This window comes from Mobula birostris, chromosome X (genome assembly GCF_030028105.1).
Source record: "Mobula birostris isolate sMobBir1 chromosome X, sMobBir1.hap1, whole genome shotgun sequence".
NCBI classification, from domain to species: domain Eukaryota; kingdom Metazoa; phylum Chordata; class Chondrichthyes; order Myliobatiformes; family Myliobatidae; genus Mobula; species Mobula birostris.
Window position 1 is genome coordinate 13,425,639 of NC_092402.1, and position 21,930 is coordinate 13,447,568.

The window sequence follows — 21,930 nt, forward strand, 5'->3', positions numbered from 1 at the left end:
TATTTCTGCGGCAACACACATAAAAATTGCTGGTGAACGCAGCAGGCCAGACAGCATCTCTAGGAAGAGGTACAGTCGACATTTCAGGCCGAGACCCTTCGTCAGGACTAACTGAAGGAAGAGTTAGTAAGAGATTTGAAAGTGGGAGGGGGAGGGGGAGATCCAAAATGATAGGAGAAGACAGGAGGGGGAGGGATGGAGCCAAGAGTTGGACAGATGATAGGCAAAAGGGGATACGAGAGGATCATGGGACAGGAGGCCCAGGGAGAAAGACAAGCGGGGGGGGGGGGGGGACCCAGAGGATGGGCAAGGAGTATAGTCAGAGGGACAGAGGGAGAAAAAGAGAGAGAAAAAAAATATATAATAATAATAAATAAATAACGGATGGGGTACGAGGGGGAGCTGGGGCATTAACGGAAGTTAGAGAAGTCAATGTTCATGCCATCAGGTTGGAGGCTACCCAGACGGAATGTAAGGTGTTGTTCCTCCAACCTGAGTGTGGTTTACTGTATTTCTGTGGAGCCATTTGTGATCTGAAGTCATTGCAAAACACTTTTCAGCCAAAAGGCTTTGAAGGAATTAGTGACTGTTTCACTGTTGTGCAAGGGGTCGCTACCTAAACATTCCACAGTCAACAGAGTAATCAGGTTAAACTAATATTGATTAAATTGTCCAAGTGACTTTGCAGTCAGTAAGCAGTGGAGCTTAGTCTTACAAGGAGTAGCCCCTGTCTCCTTCCCTTTTCTGGGTCCACTCTCCTCTCCTATCAGATTTCTTTCTTGCAAGCCCTTTCTTTACCTTTCTTACCCACCTGGCTTCACCTATCACCTTCCTTTCCCTCCCCCCCACCTTTTTATTCAGGCATCTTCCCCCTTCCTTTCCAGTCCAGTCCAGTCAGCACGAAACGTCAACAGTTCATTCATTTTCATAGATGCTGCCTGACCTGCTGAGTTCCTCCAGCATTTTCTGTGTGTTACTTTGGATTTCCAGCATCTGCAGATTTTCTTATGTAACTGATTAGCAGTGGAAACAAGGTTTATGAAGAGTCTTCCCTACTGCTGTGTACTTTGAGCATTCCTGGGTAGAGATCTGATTAGCATGAATGAATGGAATCTAATTAAATAATGTTGCTGACGTCATTAAGAATCAGATAATGATGCTGAAAGACATTTATTATTTGTCTGTAACAGATAATTCATTGGTTCCATCAGATTCAAAGTTCAAAGTAAGTTTATTATCAAAGTACATATACTACCCTGAGATTCATCTTCTTGTCGTCATTCACAGCAATTTTGGAAGAAACACAATAGAATCAGTGAGAAACCACACACAACAAAGATAGACAAAAAATGTCCAAAAAAGAACAAACTGCAAATTCAAAAAGAGAAAAATAACCAAATTAATTAATAGATAGATAGATAAATAAATGATATTGACAACATGAATTGTAGAGTCCTTGAAAGTGAATCCAAAGGCTGTGGAACCAGTTCAGTGATGCAGATGCTCAAGAATTGTAAAGCTTGCAATCTTTCAGATGCCTGGCTTAAAAGATTTTCCCTTGGCTAATATTTTAAAAAAACTACTTTGCACAAACTAGTATGCCTACTTTGCATGAACTAGTATGCAACCAGTACACCAAAAATATGAAACATTTTCTTTCTCTTTAGATGTTCCTGGGATTTGAGGATCTGAGTTATAGGGAAAGGTTGAACAGGTTAGAACTTACTTCACTGGAGTATAGAAGAATGAGGGGAGATTTGAGAGAGGTACACAAAATTATACCGGCTGGTGGCGCAGTAACATCAGCGCTGGACTCCAGAGCGAAGGTTCCCGAGTTTGAATCCAGTCGGGCCGCTCCTGGGCACGCTTTCCATCCGTGCTGGGTTGAGTGTCGAGCTCGCAACTCGGACTCGTAAAAAAAAAGTTGTGCTGTGAGAAGGACATGGGGGACCACTCACAGAATCTTTCCTCCAGGACAACCACTTGAAAAGTGATCCGCCGAGGCTCTGGCAGAGTATGGCACACAAAAAAAAAACAAAATTATGAGGGGTGTAGATAAGGTAAATGCAAGTAGACTTTTTCTACTGAGGTTGGGTGAGACTACAACTAGAGGTCATAGGTGAAGGGTGAAAGGTGAAATGTTTAAAGGGAATATGAAGGGGAACTTCTTCACTCAGAGGGTGGTGAGAGTGTGGAATGAGCTGCCAGGAGAAATAGCGAGCTCAATTTCAATATTTAAGAGAAGTTTGGATAGGTACATGGATGGTAGGGGTAGGGAGGACTATGGTCTAGGTGCAGGTGGATGAGACTATGGAGAATAATAGTTCAGCATGGACTAGATGTCTAAAGGGCCTCTTTCTGTGCTGTGGTGCTCTATGTAGTAGATAGGTGTTATAATAATTAAAGAATTATCTTATTATTAATTGTGTGAAGTTTCTGTGCTCTGTTCATCCTGTTGTGAATTTGAGCATGCAGTTGAGAAATTCTTACCAGATGACCAGTGTGAATTCAGGATAGATTCCATATTTAAAGATTCCTTGCACTGTTTGTATAGTTAATTGCATTCCTGGAAGTTTTTATTGAGGAATCTGAGGAATTTGACAGGTGATCTTTACATTTTTCCGTTGAGGTCCAGGGACTTTGGCTACCATATGATAATAGTTGTTGTCATTTAACATCTCAGAGAAAGGAAACATTGGAAGGTAAAGAACTACATGCTTGTTGGAATTATCTGCAGATTTCCTTTGGACCCATTGCTTACATTAAGAGAGTGCGGATAAGATGCACAAAGCCTCTAGTTCTGCCCTGTGGAAACAACCAAAAGATGATATGCTATATTCAGTCCTATTTGGCCCTTTGAAATGCTAGCAGCTATATTTCATTAGGAGTTTGAGAAGATTTAGTATGTCACGAAAGACTCTAGCAAACTTCTACAGATGTAGAAGAGCATTCTGACTAGGGGACAAATGAACAGACTTTTCTGCAGGTCTTTTGCTGTTACCCTTGGGTTCTCTTTCACCTCCTTCAGCATTGCACGTTGTGCTATTGGTGTGATCATTGCAGAATGCCCACTCCCACTCCTAAGGAGAGTAGCAACAGTACTGAATTTCCTCCATTTGTTGACGATTTCTCTTACTGTGGACTGATGAACCCTCAGGTCTTTAAGAATGCTTGTGTAGCCTTTTCCAGCTTCAGGCATCTCTACAATTCTTCTAAGGTCCTTTGAAAGTAGTTTTGATCGAGGTATGGTGCACATAAACAGATCTTTCTTGAGAAGAGCAGGCTGAGTCCAAATAGCTTTGTAGAAGACATTACCCCCGAGGTTCACATACTTTTTTAAACCAGACTGTGATTGTTTAAATGGTGTACTAAGTATTGACAAGAAGTAGTGCAATTATTTGTGCATTATTAGTTTAGGCAGATTGTGTTTGTCTATTATTGTGACTTAGATGAAGATCAGACCACATTTTATGAGTAATTAATGCAGAAAACCAGATAATTGCAAAGGGTTCACAAACTTTTTCTTGCAACTATATATAGCTAGGGTACTGAAGACTTTTGCACAGTACTGTAGTAATTTTATGTATTGCACTGTACTGCTTCCGCAAAAAAAACAAATTTCATGACATATGTGAGTGATGATAGACCTGATTCTGATCTGGGTCTCTATTGTGTACTGAGAGTGGCAAGGAGACAGGGAGAGGGGAATCATGGTTGGGAAAAGGGGGAGGGAGAGGGGAATTATGGTTGGGAAAAGGGGGATGGAGAGGGGAATTATGGTTGGGAAAAGGGGGATGGAGAGGGGAATTATGGTTGGGAAAAGGGGAGTGGAGAGGGAAGGGAGTGGAAAGCACCAGAGAGACATTCTGTAATGAACAATAAACCAATTGTTTGGAATCAGATGACCTTGCCTGTGTCTATACTTGCCCCTGGCACTCCTCCTCTGCCACCTGTCCCACACCCCTCCCGCGATGCTCCCCCCTCGCCATTCCCAACATCCTTTGCTCCCACCAGATTCACAAACTTGCTGTGTGCTCCACGTTGACAAATACAGTACTGTGCAAAAGTCTTCAGCACCCTAGCTATATATATGTGCTAAGACTTTTACATGGTACTGTATAAATCTCTTTCTTGAATTTAGCAAGTGATCGAGTTCTCGCAGTCCTCTTGGGTAGAGAATTCCAAAGAGTGGTATTCCCTGAGCCAACAAATTTCTTCTCATCTCTGTCCTGAATGACTGACCTCCTGCACACAGGAAGCGTTATCTCTAAAGCAGCCTGTCAAGCTTCATTAGAATTCCGTATTGTTTCACTCATTTTACCTTCTTTTCCATACTCAAGCAAATATTGGCTTTATTTCTCCTCCTCTGACAAACTGCCATTCAGGACTCAGTCAGGCGGGTGGATTTTCTTTGCAATCCATGTATTGTAATGCCGTATCTGTACCTGATATTCCAGATTCAAGATTCAATTTATTGTCATTTTTCAGTACATAAGTGTAAAGGAGAACGAAATGATTGTTACTCTTTATCCGATACAGCACAATTAAAAAAAACACAATAAGCATAAACATAAAAAAACTTCTATCAACAACGTACAAGTAACTTTGCATGTGGTCGTATATACATAAGATTGACTAGTTACAATACTGTGTAAAAGTCACAGGCATATATATACACATTTACTAGAGTGCTTTTAAGATTTTTGCACAGTACTGTATTTGTCAGTGTAGAGCGGAGAGCGAGTTTGTAAATCTGACAGAAGCAAGGGATGTTGGGAATGGTGAGGGTGGAGTGTCACGGGAGGGGTGGGGGACAGGTGGGTGAGAAGGAGTGCCAGGAGCGGAGGGGTGGTGCGGATGCGGACACCCGGCCCTGAGACACCAGGCAAGGTCATTTGATTCAACAATCAGTTTACTGATCATTACAGAATGTCTCTCTCGTGCTTCCCGCTCCCTTCCCCCTCCTATCTCCTTTTCCCAACCATGAATCCCCTCTCCCTGCCCCCTTCCCACTCTCAGTCCACAATACAGACCCGTATCAGAATCAGGTTTATCATCACTCACATATGTCGTGAAATTTGTTTTTTTTGTGGCAGCAGTACAGTGCAATACATAAACTTACTACAGTACTGTGCAAAAGTCTGAGGCACCCTAGCTATATATATGTGCCAAAGATTTTTTCGGAGTGCTGTACATACTATACATAGACTGATTGTACATACTGATTGATGTCGTCTCTGTAGGGCTTTGTATAATTGGGACAAGATTTCTCATCTCAATCCTCTTGCAAGGGGGTTGATATACCATTTCAGAATCAGAATCAGGTTTATTATCACTGACATAGATTGTGAAATTTGTTCATTTGCGGCAGCGGTACAATGCAAGGCTTAAGAAAATACTATAAGTTACAATAACTAAAGATTCCAAAAGAGAAATAGAAACGTAGAAAACCTACAGCACAATAAAGGCCCTTCGGCCCACAAAGTTGTGCCGAACATGTCCCTACCTTAGAAATTACTAGACTTACCCATAGCCCTCTATTTTTCTAAGCTCCATGTACCTATCCAAAAGTCTCTTAAAAGACCCTATTGTATCCACCACCATTGCCAGCAGCCCATTCCACAAACTCACCACTGTCTGCATAAAAAACTTACCCCTGACATCTCCTCTGTACCTACTCCCCAGCATCTTAAACCTGTGTCCTCTTGTGGCAACCACTTCAGCCCTGGGAAAAAGCCTCTGACTATCCACACAATCAATGCCTCTCATCATCTTATACACCTCTATCAGATCACCTCTCATCCTCCATCACTCCAAAGAGAAAAGGCCAAGTTCACTCAACCTATTCTCATTAGGCATGCTCCCCAATCCAGGTAACATCCTTGTAAATCTCCTCTGCACCCTTCCTATGGCTTCCACATCCTTCCTGTAGTGAGGTGACCAGAACTGAGCACAGTACTCCAAGTGGAGTCTGACCGGGGTCCTATATAGCTGTAACATTACCTCTCGGCTCCTAAATTCAATTCCACGATTGATGAAGGCCAATACACCGTATGCCTTCTTAACCACGGACTCAACCTGCGCAGCTGCTTTGAGCGTCCCTTGGACTCGGACCCCAAGATCCCTCTGATCCTCCACACTGCCAAGAGTCTTACCATTAATACTATATTCTGCCATCATATTTGACCTACCAAACTGAACCACCTCACACTGATCTGGGAATGGTGAGGTAGTGTTCATGGACTGTTCAGAAATCTGATGGCAGAGGGGAAGAAGCTGTTCCTGAAATGTTAAGTGTGTGCCCTTAGGCTCCTGTACTTCCTCCATGATGGTAGCAATGAGAAGAGGACATGTTCTGGGTGGTGGAGGGTCCTTAATGATGGGTACAGTTTTTTTTGAGGCATGGCCTGTTGAAGATCAGAAGGTGGATTAATGATTGTGAGTACTTGGGGAAATATTGTACTGATATAATTGATGTTATGTTCTTTATCTTATGTGGTTGGTGGGTTAGATTGAGAATAGGTTAAAAGAAATGAGATGATGAATCTAAAATAAAGCAATTTATAAACAGTCACTGGAATTTGGAAGGTTGAGAATTGATTTGATTACGGAACTATTAAAAAGATGTGATGGGGCAGGTAGAGGGAAAGTATTTATGTTATCTACTGACTGAATAAAAAACTTAGATCTCGGTGTTTTGGGTGCGACATTGGGAAATACTTCTATGTGCAATATTGAGTCGTGGAGTAGTACAGCACAGTAAAAGGCCCATCAGCCCATTACATCTATGCTGACTTTCGTGCCTCTCTGTAGTAATCCCAGTTACCTAATTAGTCCCTTATCCCACTATGCCTTGCTCATTCAAGTATCTGTTCAGATGCTTCTGATCTGTCACAATGTTCCTGCCTCCACTTTGTCCACTGGCAGCTCTTTACAGATTCTAACTACTCTTTGTACTCCTCAGATTCCTTTTAAGCCCCTCATTCTCATTTTAAATTTATACCCACTAGTTTTACACGGGTGGGTAGCCTCCAACCTGATGGCATGAGTATTGATCACAAACACGAGAAAATCTGCAGATGCTGGAAATCCAATGCAACACACCGGAGGAACTCAGCAGGACAGACAACATCTATGGAAATGAATAAACAGTCAATGTTTCACTGCCAAAACCCTGCTTCAGGACTAGAAAGCATGTTTCTTGGCAGGTGTGAATTTCAGCTTGTTTCTTTCTTGTACAATTGGTGAGACTTGTTCAGCCAGTTTTGAACTCGTCCACTACCACTGTCAGATCCAGTCCCTTCTTTTTTCATTGTAATTTGATGCTATTTAGCTCTAAACTAACTGCATTCTGTGCAAAATCTTTGTACAATGGATTTTGTCCTAAAGGAGCAAGTTATTCCTATGGGAGGTGTTATTTCTATGGCTATAAAAAGACATCATATGTTTAAGTTAGTATATTATTGATTTTTTTACTTGCATTTTAACAGATCAGCTTGTGAACCTGGGTCTTGAACATCCCTATAATGCAAGACTCTGATTATGTCAGTATGTAGGGAAACTAAAGTGTTAAATTACATTTATCTGAGATTTTCCTGTGGATAAAGGCTGTGGTAAAATTGAATGGGATTGAATTGAATTTATTTCTTACATCCTTCACATACATGAGGAGTAAAAATCTTTATGTTACGTCTCCATCTAAATGTACAATGTGCAAACATAGTAATTTATAATAATTTATAATAAATAGAACAGTCAATGTAATATAGAGTACACTCAAATCAGCGTGAGTTCATCAGTCTGATGGCCTGGTGGAAGAAGCTGTCCCGGAGCCTGTTAGTCCTGGCTTTTATGCTGCGGTACCGTTTCCCAGATGGTAGCAGCTGGAATAGATTGTGGTTGGGATGGCTTGGGTCCCCAATGATCCTTCGGGCCCTTTTTACACACCTGTCCTTGTAAATGTCTTGAATCATGGGAAGTTTAGAACTATAGATGCACTGGGCTGTCCGCACCACTCTCTGCAGAGTCCTGCGATTGAGGGAAGTACAGTTCCCATACCAGGCAGTGATGCAGCCAGTCAGGATGCTCCCATTTGTGCCCCTGTAGAAAGTTCTTGCCAAACTTCCTCAACCGTCTGAGGTGAAAGAGGTACTGTTGTGCCTTTTTCACCACACTGCTGGTGTGTACAGACTATGTGAGGTCCTCGGTGATGTGTATGCTGTTGGGAGAGAACAGCCAACTGTTAACTTAGTGGCAACAGTACATTGCAATACATGATAATATAGGAAAAAATAAATAAGTCAATTGCAGTAATGATGTATAAATGTGTGTGTATAGTATATATATATATATATATATATAGTTAAATTAAAAATAGTGCAAAAACAGAAATATTATTAAAAGAAAGTGACATAGTGTTCATGCGTTCAGTGTCCATTTAGGAATTGGATAGTAGAGGGGAAGAAGCTGTTCCTGAATCATTCAGTTTTTGCCTTGAAGCTTCTGTACCTCCTTCCGGATGGAAATACTGAGAGGAGGGCATGTCCTGGGTAATAGGGGTCCTTGATAATGGATGTGGCCTTTCTGAGGCACCACTCCTTGGAGATGTCTTGGATGCTACGGAGGCTAGTGCCAAGATGGAGCTGCCTAATTTAACAACTTTCTGTAGCTTCTTTCAATCCTGTTGAGTAGCTCCCCCGCCCCATACCAGACAGTTATGTAACCTGTCAGAATGCTCTCCACGGTGCATCTGTAGAAGTTTTCAAGTATTTTGAGTGACAAACCAAATCTCCTCAAACTCCTAATGAAGTATAGCCGCTGTCTTGCCTTCTTTATAGCTGCATCGATATGCTGAAACCAGGTTAGATCCTCAGAGATCTTGACACCTAGGTACTTGAAATTGCTCACTCTGTCCACTTCTGATCCCTCTGTGAGGATTGTTCATGAGGTAGTGTGCATTTAGATTTGAGCATTCTCTGTGCATGTTATATTTATGAGTTGCATACCACTTGGCTATAAAGTGTATTCCTTTACGATTGAATATGTTCATGTGAGGATTTTCTAAATTTTTGCCTGAAGGCTGAATATTTACAGAAACCCATTTAAACAGAGGAGCAAGGTGATTCTGAATGAATCACAAGGTGAATAGAATGTGGGTCAGGTTTCTGGCTGTAGGTTTTCTTCCTTTCAGAATGCAGCCAACAAAGAACAGAACCGAGATGGAAGCCCCAGATAGTTTGATGATAAGACTATTAGCAGTTTAATTATTAATGCCAAGAAATGAAATGTTCACAAAATCCAGTCTATGTTTTATTGAATTTTTGACCATCATGGTTGATAAATGGGAGACTTTTTGTTCTAAAGATTGTGGCGTTCCTAATAGTTTCCGCTGGTTTCATTTCACTTCACCAAGATACATGGCCATTATGAAGATGGGCCATTATATGCTTTTTAAGGATTGGTCAGACCGCATTTGAAGTATTGTGAGTAGTTTTAGGCCCCTGATCTAAGAGGATCCAGAGGAGGTTCACGAGAATGATCCCAGAAATGACAGGGTTAACATATGAGGAGCATTTGATGGCCTGTATTCACTGGACTTTAGAAGAATGGTAGGGGGGTGGAATCTCATTGAGACCTATTAAAAAAGGCCTAGATAGAGTAGGCATAAATGTTTCTTGGAGTGGGGGAATCCAGGACCAGAAGGCTCAGCCTCAGAGTACAAGGACATCCCTTTAGTACAGTTGAGGAGGATTATCTTTAGCTGGAGGATGATGAATGTGTGGAATTAATTCAGACAGTTGTGGAGGCCAAGTCATTGGGTATATTTAAAGCGGAGGTTGATAGGTTCTTGATTAGTCAGGGTGTTAAGGGTTACAGGAAGAAAGCAGGAAAATGGGTTTGAAAGGAATAATAAATCAGCCATGATGGAATGGTGGAGCAGACTTGATGGGATGAATGGCCTAACTCTGTTCCTTTGTCTTATTGTCTTATGGTCTCACATGTATTGAGTGTTTCTTGATAGATTGGTAAAGTAGTTTCACGCAAAGGAAGGCTATGTTCCAATTATTATCGACAAGTATTAGAAACATTTTCCTTTTAATTCACCACTGTTCTCTCTAAGCTGTGCAGTAACTGAAATTCTCCTGTGTTCTTAGCCACTTATCTGGAATTTTCTTTTACATAAACATTTAAAGTGCCATGCAGTTTCCAGGCTGTGTAAAAATTTCCTGTTCAGAGCAATGGTTGGTCCGAGCAGCTGTTAAAAATATTAGAGGGAACATTGATTCACACCCTTCATCACATATAATCTCTGCTCGAAGGAGAACTATCCCAGATTCCCCACAGCACCACTTCAATAAAATCCATCAGTCATTTCCAAAACTGTTATATTATGTGGTGCCCAGAATATTCTGACTAGGATTGAATTGATTTCTGTACAGGTTTACTGTGAAGTTTTGGTTACTCTATTCATTATCTCTGTTAACAAAAACTAGTTTAGCCCTTAGTGAATATTTTTACTTTTTCCTTAGAAAAAAATTCCAAGGATTTTCCTTAGAAAGTCCTAAGGAGTGACATTGTAGTATAGCAGATAGCGTAACACAATCCCAGTGCCAGAGACCAGGTTTCAGTTCTGCCACTGTAAGGAGTCTGTACGTTCTTTCCGTAACCATGTGGGTTTTCTCCCAGTGCTCTGGTTGCCTCCCATATTCCGATTAGTAGATTATTTGGTCACATGTTTGTAATTGGGCTAATTGGACCAGAAGGGCCTGTTGCCATGCTATATCTCTTAAAAAAATAACTCTCATTTCTTTAGCACGATTGGTAGTAGATACAAAGAATGTGATGTGAATTAGAATTGACCGTTTATAGTGGTAGGTTAACTCTATACTGGAGAAGGTGAATGTCAGAAAAGAGCTTTTAATAGAGAGTAAACCATGAAAGTAATGATGGAACTAATGGCTAAGTCACAAGTGTTTTCCATTTAGTTGAGCGTCTTTAACAGGTTGATCATAACATCCTCTTCCAGTGCATCTCCACTGTGGATCAGCTGTTGGCAGCTGCGTTCTTTTCTGCCCAGCTAGATCCAAGGAAGCTCTTCTGATGTCCTCATATCTTGTACTTGCTATATATCCCACCGCTGTCTGTAAGAAGTCTGTACATCCTGTCTGTGACTGTGTGGGTTTCCTCCAAGTGCTCCGGTTTCCTCCCATAGTCCAAAGACGTAACGGTTCGTAGGTTAATTGGTCATTGTAAATTGTCCCGTGATTAGACTAGGACTAAATTGGGAGTTGCTGGGTGGCATGGCTTGAAGGGCCGGAAGGACTTATTCCGCACTGTATCTCAATAAATTAAATAAATAAATAAAATAAAAATTCAAGTTGTAGTTTCCTCCTACCTGTAAAAGCAGTTGCTGCATTAGTTTATGGGCTAATACTGTTGGTACTTGCAGTTTATTTGGTTTTGTTTAGTCACTTCAACTCTTGATTCCACACCCTATGGATTCGTTTTCAAGGACTCTACAACTCATGTTCTCAATAGTACTTATTTGTTTGTTTGCTTATATATACAGTGGATTCTCGTTAATTGGGCTATTAGTTAATCAGGGCAGCCACTTATTTGGGCCAACTCTTTAAAGAACAAAATCTAACTGAGAAAATAGCCAGGATTCCCTTTGTTTATTTGGGACACTATGCCACTTAATTGGGACAGGAGACTGTTGCTGAACAGTTTCTAACTAGCATCAGTCATGTGAACTTGTGTGGCCATTAGACACTACATCGTGTTTAGAGCGAACGGGTTTTACATAGCGAGTTGCGTGTGTTTATGTTCAAAAAGCAGTGATTTTTGTCACTAATAGTTGGCGAGAAATAAGCAGTAGGGCAACTGCTACTGTTTTGCTCACTGTGGTTTCAAGAATTCAGGCTTGGAGATGCCAGAAACGGCCGGGAATGAAAATGAAACTAATTCATTACTTCAACAAGTGAGGAACTTTTAAGAATTGCAGGGTATCGACAATCATCTTGAATGTGACAATGAAAATGAAGATATGGAGGATGCAATCGTCGAAAGCATTGTATGAAGGCAGTCCATTATCTGTACTAGGTGTCTGCACTGATTTTGTTCATTTACAGTCAATTAAAAGACAGGATAGCGTACACTGGATGAATTCCTCTGTCAATAACTATTAGGAACTAATACACAGTTTTATAGAACTGTAGTAGTATTGGTGGTGTTCCAATTTGTTCTGTTTTTCATATAAATACGTAATTTGTTACTCAGTTAAACAGTAGTTTGTCTTTTTTATATACCATTTTAACAATTTCCATGAAACTTCGGCTAATTGAGGAAGCCACTTAATTGGGCCAAAATATACTGGTCCTGATGTGTCCCAATTAACTGGAATCAACTATATTTTTTGTATGTGCGCAGATTATCTTCTTTTGCACATTAGTTGCTTGTCAGTCTTGTGTAGTTTTTCAATGATCTATTATATTTCTTTGTTCTACTGTGAATGCCTGCAAGAAAGGTTGTACATAGTGACATATACATACTTTGATAATAAATTTACTTTGAACTTTGAATACAAGTTGTTGTAGTTTACTTTTACCTGTAAAGGTAGCAGCTGCATTAATTTATTGCTAATACTGTTAGTAACCTAATGATTTAAGATGGCGCTGGTGAAACACAACGACGACTTTCTGGCAGCGAACTAAACTGCTAACTGCTCTATTAATCACAATTTTTCTGGAAAAAGATTGCTGCGGTCAATAGCCTGTAACTTCCCTTTTGGAGTTGAGCTTTTGAACCATCTGTATGACCTAGCATTTTTGTGGTGTGAATTGAAGTCTCAAAGATGCAGGATGGTTGCGGCATTGCATGTACGGGCCGAACTGAGATGGCAGGGCAGGGGCCCGAGTGTGAGGAACAAGCTGATGTTTGCCCCATAAAGTGCCAGGCCAAATTAGAAAGGTCGAGTACAGGCCGAATCGAGGCAGCATGGCCTAGGTCCAAGAGTGTATTGAAGCAGCAGGGCCCAGGTACAGGAGTGAGGAATGACCCAATGTTTGGCCAATTTAAGTGCCGGGTCAGGGTGTCAGGGTCCGTGTTCAGTTCGCTGCTCGGCAAGCTTTACTTGTCTCTGCACTGAGCTGTGAGGCTGTGGCCTGCAGCTATCAGGCTCCTGGACCAGCTGCAGTGGCGATTGGCTTGCGGCTATAGATTCACTTTCATGAACTTTAGTTCTGAATGATATTTGCTTCCTTTTTATTGTTTGCATGATTTGTTCTATTTTTTGCACATTGGGTGTTTGACAGTCTTCTATTCAGTGGGTTCTACTGGGTTTCTTTGTTTTGTGGCTGCCCTCAAGGAGACATATCTCAAGGTTGTCTAAAGTATACATACCTTGATGATAAATGTGCTTTGGGCTTTGTTCTTGCAGCGTATTTAGTTTTTTGTTTGGTCTTGCAGATATTTGCTTTCTGCTTTAAAATCGTGACCCCCCCCCCCCAACCAAGTTCAAACAGAGTTTGGCTTATTTCCATATCAATTTGCATTTGCATAGTATTTCTGAAACACTAAGGATGTTCATAAATGGGTGACCTTTGACACCAGTTCAACTTGTGCCAACATTTATTTCCTAGCCCTTTCCACCAAGCACAGCAAACAGCACCTAGCGATTAGCACAATCACATTACAGTGATTACTAATCAGGGTTCAATTCCCGCCACTCTCTGTAAGGAGTTTGTATATTCTCCCCATGACTGTGTGGGTTTCCTCAGCATGCTTTGGTCTCCTTCCACAAAAGACACGTGGGTTAGGGTTTGTGAGTTATGGGGTACTATGTTGATGCCAGAAGTGTGGCAACACTTACAGACTGTCCCCAGCATATCCTTGCTGATTTGATCTGTTGCAAAACGCTGCACTTCACTGTATGTTCCACTGTACTTGCTACAAATAAGGCTAATCTCTCTTTAAACAGAAGTGAAAGACAGGAAAATACTTGTTATCATGAGATATTACAGTTTACTACAGTACTTACATCTGCTATACTTTCAGTCAGTCTATTTAACCAGAAAGTAATGTTTTACCCAGAACAGTTTTTGCGTGAGTATTATTGTATTTCATTGTAAAATTTAAACTAACCTATTCTAAATCTAATCTAATCGAATAATCTAATCTAAATAATGCTCCATTTTTGCTCATTATGGGCCATGTCGTATGAAGTAGGCGATCATGGTCTTTCCATGACCATGATTGTTCTTGGCAAATTTTTCCACAGAAATGGTTTGCCATTGCCTTTTTCTGGGCAGTGTCTTTACAAGACGGGTGACCCCAGCCATTATCAATACTCTTCAGAGATTGTCTGCCTGGTGTAGGTGGTCAGATAACCAGGACTTGTGATCTGCACCGGCTGCTCATACGACCATCCACCACCTGCTCCCATGGCTTCACCTGACCCTGATCGGGGGGAGGTGGGGCTAAGCAGGTGCTACACCTTACCCAAGGGTAACCTGCAGGCTAGCAGAGGGAAGGAGCACCTTACACCTCCTTTAGTAGAGACTTATCTCTATCCTGCCACATTATACCCAGATTATTATCACAGAGTTTTGTGTTATTTGGATGATCTTAGCCTTCTACAAAACATTATCTAAATAACTAGATTAGTAGAATATATGTACAGTACTGTTACTTAATAATCCATCTCCAATTGGCAGCAGTAATTGGGCAATATAGTAGCAGTTATGTGATATACTGTACTCTAGCTCTGACATTTATTCCTTTGAAATTTAAGTCCAAATGCTCACGTTACTATGTAGATCAGCTATTGCCACAAAGAGATAAATTTCTAGGTAACTGTATTTATGTGGTTAACTGGATCAACAAATTTGCAGATGACACCAAGATTGGGGGTGTAGTGGACAGCGAGGAAGACAGTCAGAACTTCCAACAGGATCGAGACCAGCTGGCAAAATGTGCTGAGAAGTAGCAGAAGTAATTTTATGTAGGCAAGTGCTAAGGTGTTGCACTTCAGTAGGCCAACCAGGGTAGGTCTTGCACAGTAAACAGTCGGGCACTGAGGAGTGTGGTAGAACAAAGGGATCTGGGAATACAGGTCCATAATTAATTGAAAGTGGTGTCACAGGTAGATATGGTCGTAAAGAAAGCTTGTGGCTCATTGACCTTCATAAATCAATACGTTTATTGAGTTGGGATGCTATGTTGAAGTTTTATAAGATGTTGGTGAGGCCTAATTTGGAGTATTGTGTGCAGTTTTGGTCACCTACTTACAGGAAAGATGTACGAGGGTGGTGAGAATGGTATGAGCTGCCAGCACAAGTGGTGCATGCAAACTCGATTTCAATGTTTAAGAGAAGTTTGGATAGGTACATGGATGGCAAGGATATGGAGGAGTATGGTTCAGGTGCAGGTCAATGGGACTTGGCAGCTTAGTTGGTTTGGTATGGCTAGATGGGTTGAAAGGCTTCTTTCTGTGCTCTATTTTCCCTTGATTCGATGACACCAAGGATCAACTCTGCTCCAGTGTGCTCCCAAAGGGAAAGATTAAGGATTAGCCTTATTTGTCACATGTACATCGAAACATACAGTGAAATGCGTTTGTGTCAAATCAGTGAGGATTGTGCTGGGCAGCTCGCAAGTGCCGCTATGCTTCCGGCACCAATCCTGAACTGCACACCTATTTATTTATTTATCTATCTATTCATCTATCTATCTTTGTATTTGTTTATTTACTTAGAGATACAGCACGGTAACAGGCCCTTCCAGCTCAACGACCCAGTTCCACCCATGTGATCGATTAACCCACTGACCCATCTGTATGTCTTTGGGTTGCTGGTACTCTAATAGCATTGTGCTAACCACTATGCCTCATACATCTTTGGAATATGGAAGGAAACATATGTGTTCAGAGGGAGAATATACAAACTCCTTACAGTTAGCAGTGGAGTTGATCCCCGAATGGTGATCTCTGGCACTGTAAAGTGATTGTCATAACTATTATACTACCATGCCAAACAGAGCTTTGCTTATTTTGTTATATAAAGTAGTTTGTTGAATATCTTTAAAAAGTTTCTATAAAATGTCTCGCATTTTTAAAACAATAGTTTGCTTCTATTTTAACTAACTTTACTCTGTTTTCCTCTACAGACTAAAAGCCAGCAAGATGAGAGATCCCCCAGTGAAAATGCTAACACGGTGCAGGATGAAATATTTTCATGGCCTGGCCCAAAGACTGTGCTACTTCACAAGAACTCTCAAGGGTTTGGTTTTACATTGCGGCACTTCATTGTCTACCCTCCAGAGTCAGCTGTGCATCCAAGCTTTAAGGTAGAATTGGCTCTTAGAGATAAAAATGCATCTCCTTGTTTATATTAGAATAGGAATGTTTAGCTTACAATGGACTGTCTAGTTTTGTATTTTTTAATGAATCAAGAAGTCTATTCAATGTTTGACCCTATGTATAAGACCATTACAGCATAGTACAGGCCCTTCGGCCCACAATGTTGTGCTGATGGTTTAATCTACTCTAAGATCGATCTAACCCTTCCCTCCAACTTAGCCCTCCATTTTTCTATCTTCCATGTACCTGTCTTAAGAGCTTCTTAATCTGCCTCTACTACCACCCCCGACAGGGTGTTCCATGCACCCACCACTCTCTGTGTAAAGAACTTACCTCTGACAGGGGAGATTTGGCATAGTGGTAATTACCACTGGATCAGTAATCCAGACACCTAGTTATACGCTGGGGATATGAGTTCAAATCCCACCATGGCAGATGGTGAATTTGAATTTATGAAACTATGTCGATTGTTGTAAAAACCCATCTGGTTCGCTAATGTCCTTTAGGGTAAGGAATCCTGCCGTCCTTACCTGGTCTGGCCTGTATGTGACTCCAGCCCCACAGCAGTGTGGTTGACTCTTAAATACCCTCTGAGAAAAAGAAAATAATAAGGAATGAACCCGGAAGGATAACCTGGCATCAACCGAGGCACTGGAAACGACAATGGCAAAACCAGCTCTGTTGACCCTGCAAAGTCCTCCTTACTAACATGTGGGGGCTTGTGCCAAAGTTGGGAGGGCTGCCTCACAGACTAGTCAAACAACAGGCTGACATAGTTGTACTGACAGAATCATACCTTATGGTTAACATTTTGGACTCCACCATCACCATTCCTGGGTATGTACTGTCTCATCGGCAGGACAGACATAACAGAGGTGATGGCACTGTGGTATACAGTAGAGAGGGAGTTCTCCTGGCAACTCTCAACATTGACTCTGGACCCCATGAGGTCTCATGGTACCAGGTTAAACATGGGCAAGGAAACCTCTTGCTGATTACCATGTCCCATCCTCCCTCAGCTGATGAATCAGTACTTCTCCATGTGGAGCAGCTCTTGGAGGAGGCATTGAGGGTGGGAAGTGCACTGAATGTACTCTGGGTGCGGGACTTCAATGTCCATCACCAAGAGTGGCTCAGTAGTACCACCACAGACCGAGCTGGTCGGGTCCTACTGGACATGGCTACTAGACTGGGACTACAGCAGGTGGTGAGGGAACCAACGAGGGGAAAAACACACTTGACCTCATTCTCACCAACCTGCCTGCCATGGAAGCATCTGTCCATGACAGCATTGGTAGAAATGATCACCGCACAGTAATTGTGGAGACTAAATCCCATCTCCACATTGAAGAAACCCTCAGCCGCATTGTGTGGCACTACCACTGTGCTAAATGGGATAGACTTCAAACAGATCTAGCAGCCCAAATCTGGGTAGCTGTGAGGCGCTGTGGGCCATCAGCAGCAGCAGAATTGTACTCAACTACAATCTGTAACCTCATGGCCCAGCATATTCCCCACCGTAACATTACCACCAGGCCAGGGGATCAACCCTGGTTCAATGAAGAGTGCAGGAGGTCATGCCGAGAACAACACCAGGCAAGCCTCAATATGAGGCATGACTCTGGTGAAGCCACAATACAGTATACCTGCATGCTAAAGCAGCAAGTAATAGACAGGGCTAAGTGGTCCCACAACCAGCAGATCAGATCCAAGCTCTGTAGTCCTGCCACGTTCAGGCATTAGCAGCAGTCTTCAGTCAGAAGTGCTGAGTAGATGATCCAGCTCGGCCTCCTCCAGAAGTCCCCAGCATCACAGATGTCAGTATGCAACCAGTCCGATTCACTCCACGTGATGTCAAGAAATGGCTGAAAGCACTGGATACTGTGAAGGCTATGAGCCCAGACAAAATCCTGGCAATAGTCCTGAAGACTTGTGCTCCAGAATTTGCTGCGTCACTAGCCAAGCTGTTCCAGTACAGCTACAACACCGGCACCTACCCAGCAATGTGGAAAATTGCCCAGTATGTCCTGTACACAAGAACAGGACAAGACCACCCAGCCAATTACCACCCTATCAGCCTACTCTCAATCATCAGCAAAAGAATGGAAGGGGTTATCAACAGTGTGATCATGCAGCACCTACTCAGCAATAACCTGCTTACCGATGCCCAGGTTGGGTTCCGTCAAGGCCTCTCAGCTCCTGACCTCATCACCTCCTTAGTCTGAAACATGGACTGAAGAGCTAAATACCAGTGGTGAGGTGAGAGTGATAGCCCTCGACATCAAGGCAGCATTTGACTGAGAATGGCACCAAGGTGCCCTAGCTAAAATAGAGTCAATGGGAATTAGGGGGAAAACCCTCCACTGGTTGGAATCATACCTGACACAAAGGAAGATGGTTGTGGTGGTTGGAGGTCAATCATCTCATCCTCAGGACATCACTGCAGGAGTTCCTCAGGGAAATGTCCTAGGACCAACCATCTTCAGCTGCTTCATCAATGACCTTCCTTCCGTCGTAAGGTCAGAAATGGGGATGTTTGCAGATTACTGCACAATGTTCTGCACCATCCGTGACTCCTCAGATAGTGAAGCAGTTCATACCCAGATGCAGCAGGACCTGGACAATATCCAGACTTGCGCTGACAAGTGACAAGTAACAGTTGAGCCACACAAGTGCCAGGCAATGACCATCTTCAACAAGAGAGGCTCTAACCATCGTCCCTTGACATTCAGTGGCATCACCATCACTGAATCCCCTACTATCAACATCCTGGGCATTACCATTGGCATAAAACAGAACTGGTCTAGCCATATAAAATGTCAGCTATCCCTTTGCCTTCACAGGTGCTGCTTGACCTGCTGACTTCCTCCAGAAGTTTGTATTTTCTGCTGTAGAGTACTGAATCTGCAGAGTCTCCCTAACTAACAGCTAAGGACTTCTCAAGAATGCCAATAGATAACAGCTGTTAGAAACACCATGTAGTCTCTTACTTTTTTCAGTGTCTTTTATGCAGAGCAAAATAGTTCACCATTCCCACAAACATTTTTCTTTTCCTGTACTAATTAGCAGTCTTCAGGGAGCAACATTCAATAGTGTAATCTTTCTAGTCCAACAAGTATTCAGAGGGATCTATGTCCTTGATCCTTTGTATTTGATTATCGCTGTCCATTGTCTAAAGTCAAATAGCCCTGCTGAATGGTGAACACGAGAACTATCTGTGAAATGATGTAATGGGTGTTATGTTACAGTTCACCGGTTTCTAACTACTGATGGGATTTTCAATGTACTTTTTGTCATATTGTGGCTTCAGTATTACATTTATGATTTAACTCCTAGCTTGGGAATTTTCACCTTTGCACTACTTGTATTCATATGGAATGAAATAATTTTAAAAGTCAAAGTACATTGATTATTAATGTATGTATGCAGTATACAAACCTGAGATGCATCTTCCCACAGACAGCCACCAAACAAAGAAACACCATGGAACCTGTTCAAAGAAAACATCAAACACCCAACGCATGAAAAAAAGAACAAATCGCGCAAATGGCAAAAAACGAACAAATAACACACAAAATATTAAACATTAAATTGCAGGGTCCTTGAAGCAGTCAAGGATTGTTCAGTTTAGTTCAGTTTAGCACTGTGTCATTCGTTGACTGCAGGCCACAGAGCCTTTCATCCCCAATCAGAATCACGCAAAATAGCAATAAAAAAAGAGAAACCAGAAACACATATAATATGAACTGCATAGTCCTCTAAAAGTGAGTGCAATCCACAAATCGAGCCAATCAAATCTTGCTGAAGACCCAAGGCTCCTGCACCTTCCTCTGGCAGCAGCAAGCGAGAGGGAGACGGAGGTTGGTCAAATGCAGGCAGACGGCGCTGAGCACCTGCTTGCCTTCCGCTCTCATCTTTGTTGATTTCAATCTTGCTCGATGCTTTGATCGGTGAGTTGGTTGAGAATTGGAGCTGATCATGGGTTTGCGCTCTGCCATTAAGCATACTCCATTCTCAACCGCGCCAAACTCCCTCGGATACAGCAAAGTGCCAGGTTGCTCAGCCGGCCCAAAAACACATTATCAAAATATAAATTACAGGCTCCAATTACACACAGATTAGTAGTAGAAGTATATTTAAAAGAAGAAGGAGAAAAAGAAGTAGTTTTATGAATTGTCTGTACAACGGCGCTGTTAATCGCATTGGTTGCTGGTACTATCTTGCAAAATTCTGGCTGAACTTCAGGCTGAAAAATTAGTTCTGTAGAGAAAACTTAGAACATAAGACAGAAGCAGAATTAGGCCATTCGGGTCTGCTCCACCATTCCATTATGGCTGGTTTATTATCCCTTTCAACCCCACTCTCCTGCCTTCTCCCTGTAACCTTTGACACCATTACTAATCAAGAACTTACCTGCCAACCTCCGCTTTAAATATGTCCAATAACCTGGTTTCCATAGCCATCTGTAGCAATGAGTTCCACAGATTCACCACTCTCTGGTTAAAGAAATTCCACCTCGTCTCTGTATTTTTTGGAGTGTGGGAGAAATTACTTCATTTATTTTTGTTTATTTAGAGATAGAGCACAGAACAGGTGCTTCCGACCCATCAAGCCGCACCACCCAGCAACCCACCTATTTAACCCTAGCCTAATGACAGAACAACGACCAGTTAATTGACTAATGTGGGAGGAAACTGGAGCACCCAGATGTTGGGATATTTTTGCTGGTGTGAGAGATTTGAACAAGGGAGCATAAATTTAAGTTAAGGGTTCTGTCATTGAAAACCTAGGAATGTCAAAATTTCCTCTCTCAGGAGGTGGTGAATCTGAAATTCTTTAGTAACACACACAAAAAGTCTGAAGAACTCAGCGGGTCAGGTAGCATCTATGGAAAGGAATAAGCAGTTGATGTTTCAGGCTGAGACCCTTCATCAGGACCGGAAAAGAAGGGGTCAGAACCCAAAATAAGAAGGTGGGGGTAAGAGGAAGGAGGACAAGCTGGCAGGCAGGTGATAGGTGAGGTCAGGTGACGGGGAAGGTGGGTGGTTGAAGAAGGAATCTGATCCGATCAGATAGGACAGTGGACCATGGGAGAAAGTGAAGGAAGAAAGTCACCAGAGTGAAGTGATGGGTGGGTGAGAGGGGAACTAGCATGGGGAATAGAAAAGGAGAGAGAAAGCTCAAAGTTCAAACTGCATAGATTATCAAAACATGTATACTGTATGCAACCTTGAGATCCTTGAGATTTGCCTTCTTGCAGATAGCCACAAAAAAAGGAAACACTATAGAACCCATTAAAAAATCCGCACAACAAAGACCGTCAAACAGACAATGTATGAAAAAAGAACAAATCATATAAAAAATATAAAAGTAAACAAATAACACACAGAATATTAACCGCAGAGTCCCGAAAGTGAGTCCACAGCCATGGAGCCAGTTCAGCGCTAAAGCACCTTGATCAAATCAAAGTTTCAAGGTGCATTATTATAAAAAAATTTATAAATTATACAACCTTAAGATTTGTTTTCTTACAGGCAGTCGCAAAGCAAAGAACCTGAAAGAATCCAATTTAA

The 21,930-nt window shown here is 41.9% G+C and overlaps 1 protein-coding gene across 1 annotated transcript in view; it reads left to right on the forward strand.

Annotated features, from left to right (window-relative positions):
* Positions 1–21,930, forward strand: part of LOC140191802 (rho GTPase-activating protein 23-like) — a 244,970-nt gene that overhangs the window by 29,349 nt on the left and 193,691 nt on the right. Inside the window, 1 exon segment of the mRNA XM_072249578.1 lies at positions 16,165–16,344. Within this exon segment, the coding sequence (XP_072105679.1) occupies positions 16,165–16,344 (180 nt within the window).